Source organism: Vespula pensylvanica, chromosome 25 (genome assembly GCF_014466175.1).
Source record: "Vespula pensylvanica isolate Volc-1 chromosome 25, ASM1446617v1, whole genome shotgun sequence".
NCBI lineage: Eukaryota > Metazoa > Arthropoda > Insecta > Hymenoptera > Vespidae > Vespula > Vespula pensylvanica.
In genome coordinates this window covers 1881118-1902912 of record NC_057709.1, presented here as the reverse complement: position 1 = coordinate 1902912, position 21795 = coordinate 1881118, and the positions used below count along the sequence as shown (strand labels likewise).

The window sequence follows — 21795 nt, the reverse complement described above, 5'->3', positions numbered from 1 at the left end:
GTATTTTATTGAATTTGGAAAACAAAATTTGTATTATATTTAAGAGAATTACCTTATCTATTCGTTTTTACCTTATCAATTTGTAATGTCGAAGTACAAGTTCTCTTATATTACGTTGAAAACCATTAGAATCGTCGAGAATTTCTCTGAGGATACAGCTTAGAATTGCAAATTGTGCGGTAATATGAAATGCTAGGTTTGTAAACAAACAATCAAATCCGACGAAACCTAATACAACACACGGTGGTATCAACATCTGGTAAATACAGAGACAGGTATAGATCCTAATGTCACGTATGTCTATAAAAGTTCTTGTTTTGTACGGTAGCTTGTAACTCCATGAAGAATTATTCATCACTGTAACGAATAAAATATAATATATGATAGAAACATGTATAAGTTATATGATATATAAATACAGTAATGTATATGATACATATTTATATGATTTATATAATAATATATATAAAATTCACATACTTAGTACAGAAAAAGAAATATAGATAAATTAGAACGTATAAATGTAACTTGAATATGTCGATTTTGAGTAGAAAGAAATATTTCACAAATATTTCCAACACTTATCGAATTATTTATACTATTATCATTATTGTTATTGTATATTAATTTTCAAGTTTTTCATCTTTTATATTAAAAGCCTTCATAGTATGTTAGTAACCCTATACATTCTAGGAGTTTCCTATATCTTTTTTCATTTTTTTATTGAATATTAAGATTGTTTACATTTGAAAGAAATCGATTAATTTAAATGATAATATATTAAACTATTGAAATAAATAATTAATAAAAAGTTAACAAAGTACGACATTCCAAAAGAAAAATACTAAAAAGTTATTAATCTTCCGATTTCAAGCAGAAGTCGGACATGCTATTTCGCATTATTAGAATACAGTTTTCACATGAAAACGTGAAAGTTTGCTTAATGTATTTTTATAAATTTTTTTTTCTTTTCTCCTAACAAAGTAGATATTCAACAAAGTTCATAATTTTGTAATCAATCTGTAAATGTAATATATATATACATAATCTCTGTATGTAATCAATCATAAAAATAAATAAAATATTAATTACTAAAATTATCATTTGCACAAATTTGATAGAACGATTACCCATTTTCACGTTAGGAATCAACTCCTGGATATAATAAAATGTAGTAGCTAAAGCCATCGAGGTAACTGCTACTAATAAATAATATTTCGCCAATTTGGTATATTTCATGAAAATGAATCTCGTCTCAAACGTATTGTACTTGTCGACGATGAAATTATTTTGTATTTCGACAAGCAAACGTTTTAATGATTGTCTGTTTATCCAGCACATCGTTATTTTCATTAGTGTCATTAGAAACAATATGTTCTCGTTGAAAATTGCCATGTTAACTCCGAAATCGTGTTTACCATATGTCAATTCGGCAAATGTCAACGAACAATGCACGAGAAGATAAAGAAAAGATAAAAGAAAAAGTGCATGAGAAATCTCGAGTGGCCAAACTCCAAGGTATTTCAGCAATTTTCTTGTCCACAGTAATGACTTCATTGCTTCGGTTGCATCTATTGTCTGTAATAATAATGATATAGATAATTGAAAATATATAATAAATTATTAGTAATAGAACAATGAACTTCCTAAATTAGTAATAAATGCAATGGGAAGGAAATATCAAAGAGGAAAAATATTGTGGAAACATTTACAAATCATTCTGTGTTACTCATTTTTATTTTTATGAAAAGCAATTTTTTTAATTTAAGAAAAATAAACAAGTAACCAACGAACTTAGATATTTAATTTTAAAATAAATTTCGTTTCCACTTTGTCAAATGAAACAAATATATCGTAAACAAACTTGTTTTATAGAAAAAAAAAATTGCTCAACTATGGTAGTCAACAGAGAAGCTATTACAATTAAATGCTCTAATTAATAAAATCAATTAAATATAATTTATTAAATGCAACAAAAAAGAAGAAATACTGTTATTACGTTAGTTTCAATCGAATATCATCATATTAATAATAAAATCTATATAATAGTAATAAGCTAACATCTAGGGAAAAGAAGAAAAAAGAAAATTGAATACAAAAAAAGATTAAATAATATAAAAACAATATGCACGTGCAATATCAAAATTACATACTGCACAGAAGTAAAAGTGTAACGAGAAAAAATATTATCCGTCTTACTTTCATTTTTGTCTCCATATTATCCCTTCGAAGGTTCACAACTGACTGAGAGCAAAACGGTTGATCAACCCCCGTTGTAAACTCGCCTTTGATAAAAGAAAAGAGTTAGAAATGCACGTTTGAATATTATAGTTACCCAGGAAAAAAGATGAAGAACGTTTATTCGCGATATTGGAGGGGAAAGAAACGTTTTAGAGAATTGATCGGTTAAATGTACGTCGATGATAGAGGGATTGAAAATCAAAAGATATAATATTTATTCAACTTTATCCGATGTACTCGGAAAACATTTACCAACTACTTTGATAAAAAAAAAAATTTACTGCTATAACTTTTGTTCTCAGAACGTTTTTCCTTCCTCTTTTTTTCTTTTTTCTACGTTGACTAATTCACTCGTATAGGGGTTGCTGATATCGTCGTTGCGAAAGAAAGTTTTACGTGAAGTAACTTTTCTGTTGGGGTATTAGGGTGACGACGATAAAGAGCTTCCACCGAGTTTATCCCCCACTCTAATAAGTTATATACTGTTTCCTCGTTAATACAAAGTTTTTTCTTTTGTAGTGCACGTCATAAGCATTGTACCGTATGTACTAAGAGATACTGTAACAATTTTCTTTTCTTCGTTTCATTGTGTTCATTACGAAAATGTTAGTTGTACTATAATACGTAAGATAGAAACGTGTTCTTTCGAATTAATTGATCAAAAAAGTTTTGATGTGAATAAATTTGAAAATACCCATACATTTCCGACGTCCATAAGTGTCTCCTTCTATACATCTATCAATTACCGTAACTTTGTGGTGAACTTTATTCTACGATAACTACGTGCATTATACTCACCGTAATACTTCAAGTTTGCAATCAATTATCGACAATAAGAGATCGGATTCCCATATTCGAATTAGAACAGAAAAGTCAATACAAGGACTATCAACATTATTCATCGACATGTTCAATCGTATATAAAGCTTATTCGTTGAATATGTAGTAAGTAGAATAATTTTTTATTATATTTATTATATGTAATATATTATTATATTAATATTATATAATAAAATAAAAATATATGTTTATTTATAATATATATATATATATATACATATATTATATTTAGCATAATATACATTAGGAAAGGATTTTCAGTTAAGATTTCATGACTGTAATGGATACAAAAAATTTTTATTAATTAATTATAATTATTAATTTTATATTAATTATTATAATTATTATTATAATATATTAATTAATTATAGTTAATAATTAATAACTATATATTAATTTGATTAAACAACGCACATTAATTTATATAGAATTTGCGAAGAAAAACCGAAATAACGAAGAAAAAAAATATGAATGAATGGATATATAGAATGGAAATTTTTTTTTTCTTTTTCTTGTGGAGATTGACTTCCTTTTGTTAAAATTGACTTAAGTATTTCATTATTATGAAAAATAATAGTGTTTTATTTAGAAAGTAGATCAAAAAAGAATAAAAGGAAATCTTCATAAGAATGTTTATATTATTGATACATATTCCATCGTAGTTTTGAGAATCTATAAAACAGATTAACGAGTAACACCTTCTAATGTTAATTTAAACATAAGTTATACATTTTTATATACTGACGTCGTTAAAAGCCAATAATAGAACGTAAAATTTACCAGAAGTATGTTGTTTTGGATCTTTCATTAGCAACATGCAAAAACAATTGAGAACGGAAATGAAAAATTATGATGATGAAACTCCGCCATTTTGAAGTAGTCTATAACCTAAAATTTTCACTGAATATTCATGAAATTATACAATTTCAAAAAATATACGAAAAAATCTATTTCGCTTAGTACATCCTTGTATGGAAACTTTCGTATTTTTTGAACAATAATTCTAAAGCAAATCAAGGTTAATAAAAAAAAACTTCATAAATTAATTGAATCATATGTGTGTATATATATACATATATATGAATCTCTTGTTATATTATTATAAAGAGAATCAGTTAATTTAGAAAGACATTTAATTATTACGAAAAATATGTGACCTTAGTAATAAATGGAGAAAAAGAAATTCTTCACATAAATGTTCGTACTAATGAGAGATATCCCATCGTCGTTTTAATAATCTATAAAAGAGTTTAACGAGTAACATATTGTAATATTAATTTACACGTAAATTTTAGATTTATCTTTTTTGTAAATACTTACGTCGGTAAAGGAGGCCAATGATAGAACGAAGAATTTACCGGAAGTAAGTTGTTCTGGTTTTTTCATTCGCAACATACAAATATTAACCATTTTTAAGTTGATCGGTGACACGTTATACCACTCGTAACGATAAATTGCTGTATTCAGGCTCAAACTCTAAATTTTTTAAATAATATCAATGGCTAATAAATATCGAGAGATCAATATATTACAGAGTGTTATATCAAATTTGATCGCAATCAACTGATTTTATTTTCAAATATTAAGGATTTACTACTATAAATTGTAAATATTTTTTAATAAATACAAATCAGATATGATTCGACTTAAGTCTCTGATCTGCTCGAAAAAAAATATTTTTGTTGTTATATATTATAAAGTAACATTTTGAAAATTCGAGAAAGAAAAGAGAAGAAAATAGACTATTGTTTATAAAAATTAATTTATTTTTTCTTTTGATTTATGGTAAATAAATTTTAGTGAAATAAATTGATATTAAATCATTAATATCTAAAGTCCCAATCCTGAAGGGTATAACTATATATCTCCAATTAAAATGGATATATATATATATATATATATATATATTATTGAATATATATATATGGATCTACATATATATATATATATATATATATATATATATATGGATCTATAAAAATATTTGAAATAAAATTTTCTAGCTTTTGAGAAGGAAATGTAATTTTATTAAAATCAAGCACCGTGTGCAGAAATATATTAATGAGTATATATTAACAAATTAATTAAGTCATTTAATTTAATTTATGTCATACTTAAAATTTTAGGAATGATTAATAAATTTATTTAATATAACAAATCTCATATTCAAAATATTTAATAAGTAATATTATTTAATGTATCAAACAAATTAATATTAATTATTAAGACGAAGCGAAATATTGAATGTTTTTAAATATAATAAATATTTTTTTAATAATTAAATTTCATTCTTCTTCAAAAAAAAAATTACAGATTTGTTAGTAAACGTTTTTGTTAGTAAAAGTAATTCTTTTATTTTGTTTTTTTTTATGAAATCAAATGGAAATAAATTAATTGCAATAATAAATTTGTGAATGAATATTTATAAGAAATTAAAATATTGTTAAGAGCAACTAAACGAGTTTACTGACGATCAAATTAAATAAGTCACTCTGTACCTTATCAAGTAATTTCAATTACTTCCTGAATAAGACATTCGCCGATGTAACAATAAGTAAATAATGTACATAATGTGTTCGAAGCATAAAAATTGAATACCATCACCGTTAATGTTTGACTGTTCACTGAACCCTGAAAAAAAATTATAAATATTAAAAAAAAGAAAAAATAAACTTCAGAAATGTTACTTTTTTTAATTGCATTAACATATCAATTGCATCACATTAATATATTACGTGTAATACGTACTACAAGTGTATTGTAACCAGATGCGCAAAGTTGAAAGGTTGATCCCATCAATTGTTGGAATATTATTACATTATATTTATCCTCCAAAATTTTTGCTTGTCTAACAAAAAATGTCGAATATAATATATAAAATACTTACGTAACTGATAATAGATATAATAGTGACAAAAAATATATATAAAAATATTCATATTAATATTTAAAAATATTAAAATACATTTGTTATTGAGATTATAATTTTTTGATTAATATTTTTTGAAACAATTAAAAAAAGTTAAATTTTTTTGAATTTCTTTATACAGTATGAACTGTTACATTAAAACTCTGCAAAGAAGAAATGGAATATATTTCTTGTAAATAATATATAACTTTAATTATTTATATTAATATATATATTAATATATATATATTTTGTTGAATCATCAAATGCATTTCGTTTCCTTTTTAAATACATTTTAACAGTCAAAGTATTTATTTTGATCCTGAAAAAAATTTTTAGAGAATATAGACAAAAATTATTCCTTTTTTTATTTAAAATTGTTCTTCTTTTTACGTGGTATATGTCGACGTTATAAAGAAAAATGTTAGTTACTGCTTGAAAAAGAAAACAAAAGTGACTCTTTGAAATACGTCTTTGGAAATTTACAATAAATAGAGAAACCATAATTGCCACGAAATAATAATTTTCACCGTCGAAATCGAATAATACACGTTCGAAGAATGTTTTAGTCAAAAATAACATGATTTACATTGCAATTATTGTATTGCATTGGATTTGAGACACAAAATTTGTATTATATTTAAGAAAATTACCTTATCAATTTATAATGTCGAAGTACAAGTTCCTTTATATTACATCGAAAACCATTAGAGTCGTCGAGAATTTCTCTGAGCATACAACTGAGTACTCCAAATTGTGCGGTAATATGAAATGCGAGATTGGCGAACAAACAATCAAATCCTACATAACCGAGTATAATAGTCGGTACTAAGAATACCTGATAAATGCAAAGACAAATATAGATCCTAATGTCATGTATATCGACAAAGGTATCTGTTTTGTACGGTGGTTTGTAACCCAATGACGAATTTAATATGGCTGTAACGAATAAAATATAATATATAATGAAAATATATTTAATTTATATTAAATAGAAATAAAATAATTGATATATAACATATATAATTTATATATGTGTATATATGAATTTTAGATACTGCATTTGGAAAATAAAATTTAGATGAATTTTGAGCAATAATTATAATTAGAACATAACGATTATGAGTAATATAAAATATTGAACACTTCGAACTAATTCATCGAATTAATTAAACTGTCATTATTATAAATTAATTTTAAAGATATTCTTTTCTCAAATTAAAAGCCATAGTAAGTTAATAGCCATATTTATTCTAGAAGTGTTTGTACGTTCTTTTTTCATTTTTTCATTGAATAGTAAGATTGTTTGAACATTGGCAATAAATAGATTAATTTAAATGATAATAGATTAAACCATCGAAATAAATAATTACTAACAAAAATTAACAAAATACGATATTCCAAAATAAAAATACTAGTCATTAAATTTCAGATTTAAACCGGAAATCTGACATATTATTTCGCATTATTAGAATATATTTTTCAAGTGAAAACATGAATGTTTGCTTAACGTGTTTCTATAAATTCTTTTTTCTTTTCGTTCCTAACAAAAGAAGACAATCAATAGGGTTCATAATTTTGTAATCAATATATATACGCACAAAAATGGATAAAATATGAATTAATAAAATTATCACTTGCATAAACTTGATAGAACGATTACCCATTTCCACGTTTGGCAGCAACGCATGAATGTAATAACATACAGTAGTACAAATCATCGTGGTTACCGCTGCTATCAAATAATATTTCGCCAATCTGCTATATTTCATGAAAATGAATTTCTTCTCAAACGTATTGTAAGTGTCGACGACGAAATTATTTTCTACTTCTGCGAGCAAGCGTCCTAATGTATGTCTGTTTACCCAGCACACCGCTACTTTCGTTAGCACCATTAGATGCAATACGTTTTCGGTAAAAAATTGCATGTTAGCTTCGAAATCGTGTTTACTATTTCTCAATTCGGAAATTGTCATCGCATTATGTAAGAAAAGATAGGAGAAATAAAAGAGAAAGTGTGCATAAGAAATCTCAAGTGGCCAAAGTCCAATATATTTCAGCAAATATTTGTTCCATACTAACGACTTCATTGCTTCGGTTATGTCTCTTGCCTGTAATAATAATAGTAGTAATAATAATAATAATGATAATAATAACAATAATAACAATAATAATAACAACAATAACAACAACAACAATTGTGTGTGTGTGTGTGTGTGTGTGTGTGTGTGTGTGCACGCGTGCGTGTGTGTATAGATAAATATCAACAAATAATTAGAAATGATATAATGAATTATTAGAAATAAAAAAATTCCTAAATTAATAATAAACGAAATAAGAAAATAAAATCACAGAGAAAAATCATTATAAGAACATTTATAATTATTGTGTTATTTACGTTCGCTATTATAAAACGAAATTTTTTACATATAAAAATATAAAACAGAAATCAAGTAATCTAGAATTGCAGTATGAAAATAAATTTTTAATTTTCACTTTATGAAATAAAAGATAAATGACACAAATTTATTGTTCACAGAAAAAAAATGTATAAATGTGTTGATCAACAGATAAGCTATTTACATTCAATACACAAATCAATAAGATCAATCCTAATTAAATATAATTTATTAAATCGAAAAGAAAAGAAAAAAGATTGTTATTAGATTAATTTCGTTCGAATATCATAATATTAATAATAAAATCTATATAATAGTAACAAGCTAGCATCTAGGGAAAAGAAGAAAAAAGAAAATTAAATATGAAAAAAGATTAAATAATATAAGAACAACATGCACGTGCGATGTCAAAATTACATATTGTACAAAAGTAACAGTAACGAAAAAAAATATTTTCCGTCTTACTTCCATTTTTGTCTCCATGTTATCCCTTTGAAGGTTCACAACTGACTGAGAGCAAAAAGATCGAACAACCTCCGTTGTAAACTCGTTTTTGAAAAAAAAAAGAGTTAAAAATGCACGTTTGAATAATATATTTACGAAGTAGAAGAAAAATGAAAGTTTTTCCGTGACATTAGACGAGAAAAATAGGTATTATGGAATTGATCGGTTAACTGTTTTTCACTGATACAGGGGTTGACAATCTGAAGATAAAATATTTATTAAATTTTGTCTGATATGCTCGGAAAACATTTAGCAAGTGCTTGATAAGAAAAAACTTTACTGCTGCAACTCAACACTTTCACTTCCTTTTTTTTTATTTTCTACGCTCGCACAGGGGTTATTGATACCGTCGTTACAAAAGAAAGTTTCACGTGAAGTAACTTTTCTGTTGGGGTATTAGGGTGAGGACGATAAAGGGCTTCCTCCGAGTTTATCTCCCTTTCTAATAAGTTATATCCTGTTTCCTCGTTTGCTACAAAGTTTTTTCTTTTATAGTGCTCGTCATGAAGATAGTATCGTATACAGAGACACTGAATCAATCTTCTTTTTCTCGTTTCATTGTGTTCATTACAGAAGTTTTTAGTTATATGCTCCACGATATATACGATAGAAACGTGTTCGTTCGAATTAATTGATAAGAAAAGTTCTGATGTGAACTAATTTGAAAATATCCATACATTTCCATAAGTGTCTCCTTCTATACATCTATCAACTGCCATAACTTTCTGGTAAACTTTATTCTACGATACATAATACTTCAAGTTTTTAATCAATTATCAACAATAAGAAATCGGTATCCCCATGTTCGAATTGGAGCAGAAAAATCAATACAAGGATTGTCAATATTATTCATCGACATGTTCAGTACATATCTAACTTATTCATTGAATATTTAGTAAGTAGAATAATTTTTATTATTGTTGTAATATATTTTTATATTAATATTATATAATATAATAAAAATATATACATTTATTTATATAATATACATATATATTATATATATATACATATATTATATTTAGCATAGTATACACGATAGGATTTTCGATTAAGATTTCGTGAGTGATATGAAATTCAAAAAATTTTTTTATGATTGAACAACGCACATTCATTTTTAAAAGACATTGATTTTATAAAAAAAAAGAGGAAACGTATAAAAACAATACCGAATAGAAACTGTATTTCTTTTCTTTTTTTTTATTATTAAAAAGAGTATCAGTTGATTTAGAAAGATATTTAATTATTATGAAAAATAAAAGTGAACATAGTAATAAATGTATCGATAGGATAAACAGAAATTTTTCATATAAGTGTTCGTAGTAATGATAGATATCCCATCGTAGTTTTGAGAATCTATAAAACAGGTTAATGTTAAACACATTATTATGTTAATTTAAATATAAATTGTAAATATTTTTTTTTATATACTTACGTCGGTAAAGGAGGCCAATGATAGGACGAAAAATTTACCGGAAGTTAGTTGCTGTGGTTTCCTCATTCGCAACATGCAAATTTTTACCATTTTTAAGTTGAGCGGTGATACATTATACCACTCGTAACGATAAAATGCGGTACTCAGACTCGAACTCTAAATTTTTTAAAACAATTTCAATAGCTAGTGGATTGTAGAGACTGATGTATTACAGAGTGTCCTATCGAATTTGATCGCAATCAACTTGTTTTGTTTTGAAGTATTAAGGATTTACTACTATAAGTCGTAAATATTTTTTTATAAACTTGACCAGAAAGAAATATTTCTGATATTGTATATCGTAAAGCAACATTTTAACAATTCAACAAAAAAAGAAGAAATAATTTTTTTCGTAAATATTAATCTAAACATAATATAGAATATTTTATTATGTTTTGAAATGTAATTGAAATTTTGTTGATTGGTAAAGAATAATTTTGTTTTCTAATTTATAGTAAATAAGTGTATATGAAATAAATTCATGTTAAATTACAAAATTATAAATAATTCGATTAATGATATATATGGGGTGTCTCAATTTTAAACTGCATTTCTTTGTTATATCTACATTTCTCTGATGGAAATATTTTTTTAAACTAATATTTCAAACAAAAGTTGTTAGATGTTTAGTGGATAATGTGATATGAGACACCTATTTATAAAAACTGTTATATATAAAAATCTTAATACAACAATTTAGTTACTTAATTCGATTTGTCATCTTTGATATCTCAGGAATGATTAATCAATTTATTAAAAATTTTGAAGTATTTAATTAATGATTTTAGGTGATGTATCTAATAGTTATTAATAATTATTAATATTAAGCAAAATATTGATGGATTCTAAATATATCTATATTTTTTTCAATTAAATTTCATTCACCTTAAAAATAAATATCACAAATTTATTAATCGTTATTTGTAAAAGTGATTTTTTTTCTTTTTTTTTTGTAAAATAAAAGCAAAAATAAATCAATTATAATAAAAAATTTACGAACCTAAAATTCATTTGAAATTAAAATATTGCTAATAGCAATTAAACAATTTTACTGATAATCAAATTAAATAAGACACTCTATATTTCGTCAGTTAATTTTAATTACTTCTTGAATAAGACACTCGCCGATATAACAATAAGTAAACAATGTACTCATTACACAAAAAGCATACGAATAAAATATGACGACTGTTAATCCTTCTTTCTTTACTGAATCCTGAAAAAAAAAATTTATAAAAATTAAAAAGAAAATATACATCAGAGACATTCGTTACATTCGTACATTGCAATACGTACCAAAAGTGTATTGTAACCAGATATACAAAGTTGGAACGTACTTCCCATCAATTGTTGTAATATTAATACATTAAAATTGTCTTCCAAAGTTTCTGCTTGTCTAAAAAAAATATCGAATAAAATATATTAGACATTTACATAACACGATGATAGATGTAATATGATAAATAAAAAGTAAAAAATATTTATATATACATTTGGTATTGAAGTTATAATTCTTTGTTCAGGTATATCCTTTTCTTCGTACAGAACGAACTGTCACGTTAAAACCGTACAGAGAAGAAATGGAATATATTTCTTGAAAATGATGTGTGATATTCATTATTTATATCAATATGTATTTTGTTGGGTAATTAAATGCATTTTATTTTTTTTTAATGCATTTTAATCGACAAAGTATTTATTTTGATATCAAAAAAAATATTTTAGACAAAAATTACATGTTACTTTTTTTCATGTAGTATATGTCGACGTTATAAAAAAAATGTTGGTTTCTGTTTGAAAAAAAAAAAACAAATTTGATATTTTGATCAATCACCTTGGAAACTAACAACGAATAAAGAAACCATAATCGTCATGATATTTCCACCATTGAGATCTAATAAAAAGAATTTTTTATTAAAAAATGTTTTGGTGTTTTTTTAAAATTTCTAACTTGCATTATATCAAACATCTCCTTTCAAAATCGTTTGCATTTTTTTATTTCTATTGCATTGCATCCGAAAAAAAAAAATTAAAAATATGTAATTATAATTAAAGAAATTTTATCTTGGTTTTACCTTATCAATTTGTAATGTCGAAGTACAAGTTTCTTCATATTACATTGAAAATCGTTAGGATCGTCTAGAATTTCTTTGATCGTGTAACTTAGAATTCCAAATTGTGCGGTAATATGAAAAGCAAGATTGGTGAACAAACAATCGAATCCGACGTAACCTAGTGTAATAACGGGTACTACTAAGGTTTGATAAAGGCAGAGACAAATGTAGACTCTAATATCACTTATATCAACGATATTTCGTGTTTTGTAGGGTAGTTTATAGCCCGTTGATGAATTTCCTATTGCTGTAAAAAATAAAGAATATATATGTATATATTTATGTAATAATTTATATAGTATTTATATAATATATTAATTATATATTATAATATTATATATATAATTTATATAATGTATATATACATATATGTGTGTGTGTATATATATTTTATGAAATAATTTTTGATTAACTTTTTTTTTATTAATTTATAAATGTTACCTTATTTAAATCAACTTTATATAATATTAATAAATAAATATTAGTTTTTAAAGCAAAATTATATTTTCTTTCTTTTTTTTATAGTATTTTATATAATTTTTCAATATAATATATAATTATAATTATATAATGTATAATTATATGATATATAATTATTCAATAATATTTTTATTTAAACAAATTGTTTAAATGAAAAATCTTTCGTACTTTTTAGAAATAATGTAACTGTATGTCTGCACATTTATATTATATAAAATTTTTGTAAAATGATTTTTAAAAATATGTATATATAATGTATATTTTTAATATAAACATCAAAAATGAATGTAAACAAATATGTATATATTAACAAATATATGTATGTATAATGTATAAATATTTTACTCAATAATTGATGAAAGATAAAACTAATATAATGATAAATATTTTTAATTGACTCAAGTTAATTTTTTATTCTTTTAAAAAATGTATATCTTGAGTGTATATATATATATAAATATGTGTATGTATATATCTATGTATGTATATATGTATGTATAAATAAATATACGTACACACACATATATATATACATACACATATATTATGTATGGAATTACGAACACGCTATATGTACGTATACATATGTACGTATACATACAATATATATATATATATATATATATATATATATATATACATATACATATATACATATATAATGTATAAATATTTAACGCAACCATTAAAGAAAATTAATTTTAATATAATTATAAATATATTTAATTTATAAATAAATATATACATTTCATTCAACAAATTGATTAAAGTTCTAAATATCTTTTGAAAGTTCAATTTATTAAAAAAAAAAAAGAAACTGTATTGCCAAGTCACATAAAATCATAAAACCATTCCTTTTTTGCTTTCAACGAAAGTTCAAATATACCCATAATTTATAATCAATCATTATACAGACATACATACATACATGCATGCATTCACTTATAGATTAAATCATAATTAATAAAATTATATTTGATAAAAATTCGACAAATTCGATTACCAATTTTAACGTTCGGTATCATCTCATTTACGTAATACAATCCAACGGCAACAGACATCGAGGTAACCGCTATTAAAAAATAATATTTCGCCAATTTGGTATACTTCATGAAAATGAATCTCTTCTCGAGCGTATTGTAATTATGGACGATGAAATTATCATCTAATTCGATGAGCAAATGTCCTAACGATTCCCTGTTAAGCCAGCATGTTGTTATTTTAGTTAGGGTCATTAGAAGTAAAATATTTTCGGTGAAAATCGACATGACATCTCCGAGACTGTGTTTACGATGTGTCAATTCGGCAAATGTTAATGAACAATGTAGGATTAAATAAAAAAAAAAAAAGAAAAAAAGGGCATTAGATATCTCAAGTGGCCAAATTCCAACATATTTCAGTAATTGTTTGTTCCATAATAACGACTTCATTGCTTCAGTTACATCAATTGCCTGTAATCATAAAAATAAATATAATATATATGTATGTATATATATAAATAAATAAATAATTGAAAAAGATATAATAAATTATTAGAAATGAAACAAAGAACTTTTCTTTTTGTAACTATAATTTAAGAAATAAATTATATAACGTTGTATTAACGATTTCATTAATACGATAAAATGGATAACTTATAATAATAAATAAATAGAAAAATTAGATTTATTAAGATTTATAATAAATAACCGTAATATATTAAATTTATTAAAAGACAAAGATATTTTTTTCTTTTTTATTTGAATTATATAATATTTTTTTTTGTTTAATAGATATATTACTGAAAATATTTAGAATTTTAATCAATTTATTATATGAAATGTATTATTTATAAATTAAATATATTTATCCAATTTTGTTTGCCTTAATTAAAATATAAAATTATATAAAATGATGAAAATAATATAATTGACTCAATAAAATTGAGTTTTGATAATAATAATAAACATTTTTAATTTTAAATATTTTAATTCTTTTCTTCTTTAAAAAATAATATATATGCTAGTATATTCATTTTTATTAATTTATTATAATATTTAATTTTCAGATTTTATTAATAATTATATTAATAAAAAGAGTAAAAAGAAGAAAAACAATTTATAACTTTGACATCATAATGAGGTATAGTAATTAAGTATATATTATATATATATATATATAATTAATGTAGAAGACATAAACATATACAAACGTTATCAATTGTACGATTTATCATTTTTGTTGTCAAATAACTTCGAAAAATGAAAAAAGTTTTCCATAAAAAAGGTTAGTTTCTTTTCTAGTATAAAATTAAAAAAAAATTGATTTATTCATTCTTCTGATAAAAATTTTCAGTATGACAAACAAATATCGTAGTCATTTATAATTAATACGAAGTAAAATATTTTAATTATTTACTCAAAATATTTTCTTTCCATTCAATTTTCATTTCAACAATCTGTATAAAAGTAACAACTGAAAGAAAAAGGAAAGAAAAGAAATATATAGTTAATATATTATCATTATATTTTTAAGTGACATAAAAATGACATAAATAACATATAAGTATGACATAAATGTCATATAGAATATATAAAATCACATTATATAAAAATACCAATATTATTACACAAACCTAAAAAAAAGAGAAAAATTAAAGAGGAAAATTATTGAAAGAAATTTTATAACAATTTTATACATTAATTATTATAATAATTAGAAAAAATTTTTTAACAATAAGAACAAATAATCTAGATCTCTAATCTAAAAAGAAAAGTTCAGAAGATAAACAAAATTATCATCAAACTTATAAATTCAAAAAAGAAAAGAAATTCTATAAATATGGCAATCTAAAAACCAATCATTACAATACAATTCCAAAAATCAGTACGATCAATTTTAATAAAACGCAATTCATTAAAATCAAAAGTAAAGAAAAAAAAATTCTCATGAAATTCATTTCATTATATCATTGTAATGTTAGTAACAAAATCAATATATAAATAATATGCTTAAATTACTATGAAAAAAAAAGAAAAAAGAAAAGAAAAAACGTACGAAAAGAATATAAATAATAAATAACCAATATATACCTGCGACGTCAAAATTATATAATGCACAGAAATAATAGTGAAACAAGAAAAAAAATTATCCGTCTTACTTCCAATTTTGTCTCCATATTATCCCTTCGAAGGTTCACAACTGACTGAGAGTAAAACGGTTGATCAACCCCCGTTGTAAACTCGCTTTTGATAGAAAAAAGAGTTTGAAATGCACATTTGAATAATGTATTTACGCAGTAGAAAAAAAGTGAAAGTTTGTCCGTGACATTAGACGAGAAAAAAAAATATATTAGGAAATTGATCGGTTAACTGTATCTCGTTGATACAGGGGTTGACTATTTAAAGATAAAAAATTTATTCAACTTTACCCGGTGTACTGGGAAAACATTTAGCAAACTTTGATAAAAAAAAAAAAAAAAAACTTCGTTGCCACAACTCTCGTTCGCACAATGTTTTGCTCTTCCTTTTTTTTTCTTTTTTCTATCTCAGTTTATTCGCTCGAATAGAAGTTGTTGACATCGTTGTTACAAAGATAACTTTCACATGAAGTAACTTTTCCGTTGGGGTGTTAGGATGACGACGATAAAAAGCTTCCATCGATCTTACTCCTATAAAATAAGTTATATCCTGTTTCCTCGTTAGAGTCCAAGTTATTTTCTTTTTATGGTGTTCGTCATAAGAATAGTATCGGATAAACCATGTAACGCTATAACAATCTTTCTTTCATCGTTTCATTGTAATCTTTACCAAAGTGTTATTCGTACGCTGCATAATCCGTACGATTGAAATGTGTTTGTTCGATTTAATTAAGAAGAAAAATTTGTGAGATACATATATACATTCTTTGTGCTTCAAACTGAAATGTAATTTGAATCAATAGTGAAGTCCATTCGACAGTAGCATCGATAATCGACTATCATCACTGAAGTATATTTTGTATCAAGTTGACAGTGTAATTCGTGTGATAAAGACTTCTCAAATCCGATGAATTTATCGAATTAATTGCTTCATGGTTTGAATACTCGTCTTCCATGAAGTCTTTGTGTTTTATAATTGTGTTTTATAACGTCCAGACATTTTTTTTTTTTGACGTGAATTAACATCAGACAACTGCAATAGCTAGTGCAATTGATTAATGAATCAAATATCACTTTCTAGACGGATTCTGATCCCGATCTTTCGATGCATTGTCCTCCTGTAAAATGCAAACTTTATTTTTCTCGGAAAAAAAATAATTGTTTAGCGGATATTTAGCAGATGCCGACAATGATGGTCCTTTTTTAAAATAAATTTTTTACAATTTTTATCGACACTCGTAATACACATAGACTTATTTACGTACAAGCTTTATGCGAATTTTCGCACAGGTGCGACGATCCGATTAATCATCGACTTGCTTTTCGTGTCTTTGTAACGTTCTAACCATTTTCTAATGAATGTTCTTGATTTATCCATATATCCTAGAGAGTTCTACTTAGGACATTTTCGGGCCGTTGTTCGGTGTTTAGAATGAAACGCAAAATCAAAATGTAAGGTACATGCTGGACTCAATAATGATACGAAATTACGATTACGAACCATCTCGTTCACTGTCGACAATTTGAAAAAGAAAACTGAGATTAAAAATGATGTATTAAGAAGAGAGGTGTAATTTACTAATTTGATTTAAAATCAGGACCATAATTATTATCTACCATCTGTTTGTTAAGCCGAACACGTTATTATAGGACAAACTGTATTTCGTAATATTCTATATTATCTTCTTTATTCTTACTTTATTTTTCTCTTTGATAGAATAATATCGTTAGCTTTAATATCGTCTTTCATTTTTTATTTGAAAGTAATGATATTTACTAATGTATCGAAACATTAATTTTTCTTTTAATTATTTTTATCAATTCAGTTATAATTTAATTTTTATAAAATTGATAAAATTTTGCAAACGAACGCACCTATCTCCTAATGAATGCATCAAATTTATTTCAATTAGCAAAATCCGTTTAATATTATCATATTAAAAGCAAATTATAATAATCATTGTGCCGAATACGTATCAATCAAAGAAATCAAATTATATTTTTCTAAATAGTCAAATTGTTAATGATGATATAGATACGTTTTATGTACATATCCCAGATTGAGATCTCATGCAAATATTTCAAAATAAAAAAAAAATTTTTTTTCCTTTAGAATAACTAAATATATTTTTTACAAACTTCAATATTACAAAAGTAATAATTAATAATTTGTGCAATATATATAATATCCATTATATATAAATATGATTCCTATTTTAAATATATACATATTTGATTTAAAAATTATTATAAATTAAAAATCTTGAAATAGCTATATAATTATATATACATATATATATATATAATGATTTTTATTTTATTAATTTAAAAAAAGAAAATTAAAAACGAATACAATAAAGTAACAAACATGAAAAGTTAATCTAAAAATGATAATTGGATCAAATATATTCATAGAAGTAACAAATATATCATCTATAATGTTTATCTTATCAATACTTATCTAAATAACATCATGCTATGCACATTTATCACATGCGGTACGTTTCAAATTTTTATCAAAATGTTAGTAATAATACTCCAATAATAATTATTCCAGACTAATTCACAAATCAGTTTACATAAATGTTCGCAATACTGATAAGTATGCCATTGATGTCTTCATTAACTAGAAAATTTACAGAAATACGACAAATCATTTAAACTTCGAAATTTTGAAACTGTCGAAAATATTAAATCTTAAAATTCAGGAAATAAATAAATAAAAACAATCAACGAAATATAATTTGTAAAGTAAAAAAAAAAAAGTACAAAGAAGAAAATATTAACAAAAACACTTCACCCCTGTAAATCATAGAAAGTTAATAAATAAAAATAAAAACTTCTAAAAAAAAACAAAATCGAAGAACGTAAATCATGTCTCAAAAAAAAAATTGATGTAAGAGAAAAACAAAACTAAAGTCTAAAAAAAAGACAAAAAAAATTAATGAAGTAACGATTAAAAAAGAATAATTAGAAAATAAAGAGAAGAAAAATTTAGCGTAATAATATGAATAATTAAAAAAAAAAAAGAAAAAAACAAAACAAAAAAAGAAAGAAGAAAGATTAATAATAACGACTCACATCGGTAAAAGTGCGCAAGGACACAACGCAAAATTTCGCACAAGTCAATTGCAGTGGTTTTCTAGCACGGATCATGCAAATATAAATGGATTTCACATCGATCGTCGATAGCTCGTACCAGTCGCAATGATATAACGCATCGCACAAGTTCGTGCTCTGAATTAAACAAAGAAAACAAAAAAAAACAGGAACAAAATTGTATCAATAAACGATTGAATCAAATTACAGAATAAATTGCAATTCTATAAGAATTCGATTAATTACTTCCTCGATGAGACATTCACCGATGTAACAATAAGTGAATATTGTGCTCGACAAAACGAAAACGTATATAGCGAACGTTAATATACCGATTCCTTCTAATACCGCTAAACTCTACAAAATTAGAAATTATTTATTAGAGGATGTACGGTGCAAAATTTACGTAGAGTGGCATCTACATACGGAGAGTATTTGATAGCTCGATATACAAATTTGAATCGTTGTACCTAACAATTGTTGACAAATGACGATGTTAAAACTGTCTTCTAATATTTCAGCTAATCTGAAACAGATACGAGGAAGATAAATTATTTTTTATAATGACATCTTCATACCAAAAGAAAAACATTTTGTTCTATTGTAAAGTAATATAAGTGCATGTTAATAACAAAATTTTTTTTTTGCTAAAGAATATCTTTCAGGGATAAAATAGATTGTTCGAATTTTTTTACGGAAAAATCAATTATCATTAATCATTATTAATAATTCATTTTATTCAAAAAATATATTCAAACAAAAATTTGCTCGATTTTATATATAAAATAATGCGAGAAAATGAATTGAAGAGTTAAAACGATTATCTCAAATTTCAAATTTCGCGATAAAATAGAAACGAGAAATGAACTGAGATAAAAAAGAAATATTTTGATACATACAAAAAATTATAATAAGAATATATATTAATTAATATTAAAAGATATTTGTTCCACTTAGAATATTAGAACATATATGGTGTTGTTGAAATTGTATCTGGACTTTCACTTTCACATAAGTCTATAGCAAAACCCATAATCATTGAAATTTTTCTTCCAATTAAATTGCTTAGAATCTAATTAATCAATATTATTAAAACAATATTATTCATATTGTTAAAAACAATTCTACTAAAGAACAAATCAATATAATTTTTTCCTAATCAAATTGTAGTAAACTTCTCAAAAGAAAAAAAAAGTTTCAAAAAATTCAGATCTCAAAAATACATCCATAAAGCCAGCATCTTATAAATCATAATATTTTACTTATTTGAAATATATGAAATGAGAAAAAAAAATTCAATCAATAGACATTTCTTTGATAATTAAACGCTTTAATTAAAGAAGTAACGTCACCTTATTAAACGATGATGTCGAAGAATCATTTTATGAATTCCTTGCCGAGAACCATCGGTATCCTTTAAAATTTCCTTCATTCTACACTTCAAAATAGCCAATTGGCCGGTCAAATGAAAACCGGTAGAAGCCAATAAACAATCAGTTCCGACGTATGCGGAAAGGACCATCGTTATACGTAAAAATTCGTGTATACAACCAAACACATAACTTTTTGCATCGTACGGCTTCAATAACGGTTTTATTTTATAAGGTAATTTATATACCGATGTAGAATTTGTCATAACTGCGTTGAAAGATAATAAATTTAGTAAAATTATTCATCTATTTCTAAACGACAGCTTTGAAAAATATTGTTTAAACGACAAACATTATTCAAATATCTCGATAATTTCAAAGTAAATAAGAAAATGTTTCAGACAAAAGTTACTTGTTTTTTTTTACGTAAAATATATCGCCATTATAAAAATTGAAAGTTCCTATTCGCAGAAACAAAGTTGTCCTTGAAAACAATCTTGAAATTTTTCATTAAATAGAGAACAATAAATGCCATAATATATCTCCCTTGAAACCAGATAACTCTTGTCAGAAAAATATATACTTTTTCTCTATTATTTCGTTAGAAGGAAATCTAAAATTTCTTCTAGAAAATGATATAATAAAAATGTTAAAAATGATCGTAATACCCATAATTATACCCGGTATGACAGTTTTAAAATAATATAAAAGAATTATGAAGGTCATCGATGGTAACGCTGCCATGATGAATATATAAGAAAATTTGTTATATTTCATAAAAATCAGTCTCTCCTCTTTGGTTTTATAATTATCGATGGTGTAATCATTTTCTGTTTCTTTCAAAAATGTTGACAAAGACTGATATTTCATTCGGCACATTCCAAATTTAGTCAGCGTCATAACCATCAGCATATTCTCGATAATGTTTGTCAGTACGTAATGAAAATCTTTGATGTAATCGATCAGATCAAGAAGTCCTAAAAAACTGTAAAGACATCCGTAAAATAGAAATGGTACGAACAACGAGTCCCGAATTTCCAATGGCCAAACTCCAGAAAAACCAAGCAATCGTTTGCTCCACGTAATCGCTTTCTTCGTATTGGTGAAATATTTAACCTTGAAAAAAATAATGCGAAACGATGATGTTTCGATTAAATAGTATAGTGCAAAATTGAAGGTTCAAAAGGATTCCTAGCTTGTAAAATTACGAACCTAAAATTTGTTTCGAAAGAATAGCATTCGATTGGC

General features: G+C 24.5%; 4 protein-coding genes across 5 annotated transcripts in view; all 4 read right to left on the bottom strand.

Annotated features, from left to right (window-relative positions):
• The window catches only part of LOC122637214 (odorant receptor 22c-like), a 2743-nt gene extending 1555 nt beyond the window's left edge, over positions 1-1188 (bottom strand). Inside the window, exons 1-2 of the mRNA XM_043829216.1 lie at positions 1131-1188; positions 72-357 (exon numbers count right to left, since the gene is read on the bottom strand). Of these exons, the coding sequence (XP_043685151.1) occupies positions 72-357; positions 1131-1188 (344 nt within the window). The remainder of the gene's footprint in view (positions 1-71; positions 358-1130) is intronic.
• Positions 1189-4193: 3005 nt separating this feature from the next.
• On the bottom strand, positions 4194-8917 carry LOC122637300 (odorant receptor 82a-like). Its single transcript, XM_043829313.1, has 7 exons — positions 8854-8917; positions 7653-8100; positions 6643-6928; positions 5830-5929; positions 5602-5712; positions 4402-4557; positions 4194-4319 (listed from the first exon to the last, which is right to left on the bottom strand). The coding sequence occupies exons 1-7, from the start codon at positions 8869-8871 to the stop codon at positions 4269-4271; spliced, it is 1170 nt and encodes a 389-aa protein (XP_043685248.1). The 5' UTR covers positions 8872-8917; the 3' UTR covers positions 4194-4268.
• On the bottom strand, positions 8883-16253 carry LOC122637297 (odorant receptor 82a-like). 2 transcript variants are annotated; one of them, XM_043829309.1, is made up of 7 exons: positions 16100-16253; positions 13964-14411; positions 12442-12727; positions 11663-11762; positions 11472-11582; positions 10328-10483; positions 8883-9092 (listed from the first exon to the last, which is right to left on the bottom strand). In XM_043829309.1, exons 1-7 carry the CDS (start codon positions 16115-16117, stop codon positions 8985-8987), a joined length of 1227 nt encoding a protein of 408 aa, XP_043685244.1. In that variant the 5' UTR covers positions 16118-16253; the 3' UTR covers positions 8883-8984. The 2 variants fall into 2 exon arrangements, with proteins under 2 accessions (XP_043685244.1, XP_043685245.1); XM_043829310.1 differs by lacking the exon at positions 8883-9092 and adding an exon at positions 10109-10248.
• Positions 16254-18520: 2267 nt separating this feature from the next.
• On the bottom strand, positions 18521-20759 carry LOC122637302 (odorant receptor 13a-like). The gene is made up of 5 exons (XM_043829316.1): positions 20530-20759; positions 19604-19703; positions 19424-19534; positions 19160-19315; positions 18521-18704 (listed from the first exon to the last, which is right to left on the bottom strand). The coding sequence occupies exons 1-5, from the start codon at positions 20697-20699 to the stop codon at positions 18654-18656; spliced, it is 588 nt and encodes a 195-aa protein (XP_043685251.1). The 5' UTR covers positions 20700-20759; the 3' UTR covers positions 18521-18653.
• Between the last annotated feature and the right edge of the window lie 1036 nt (positions 20760-21795).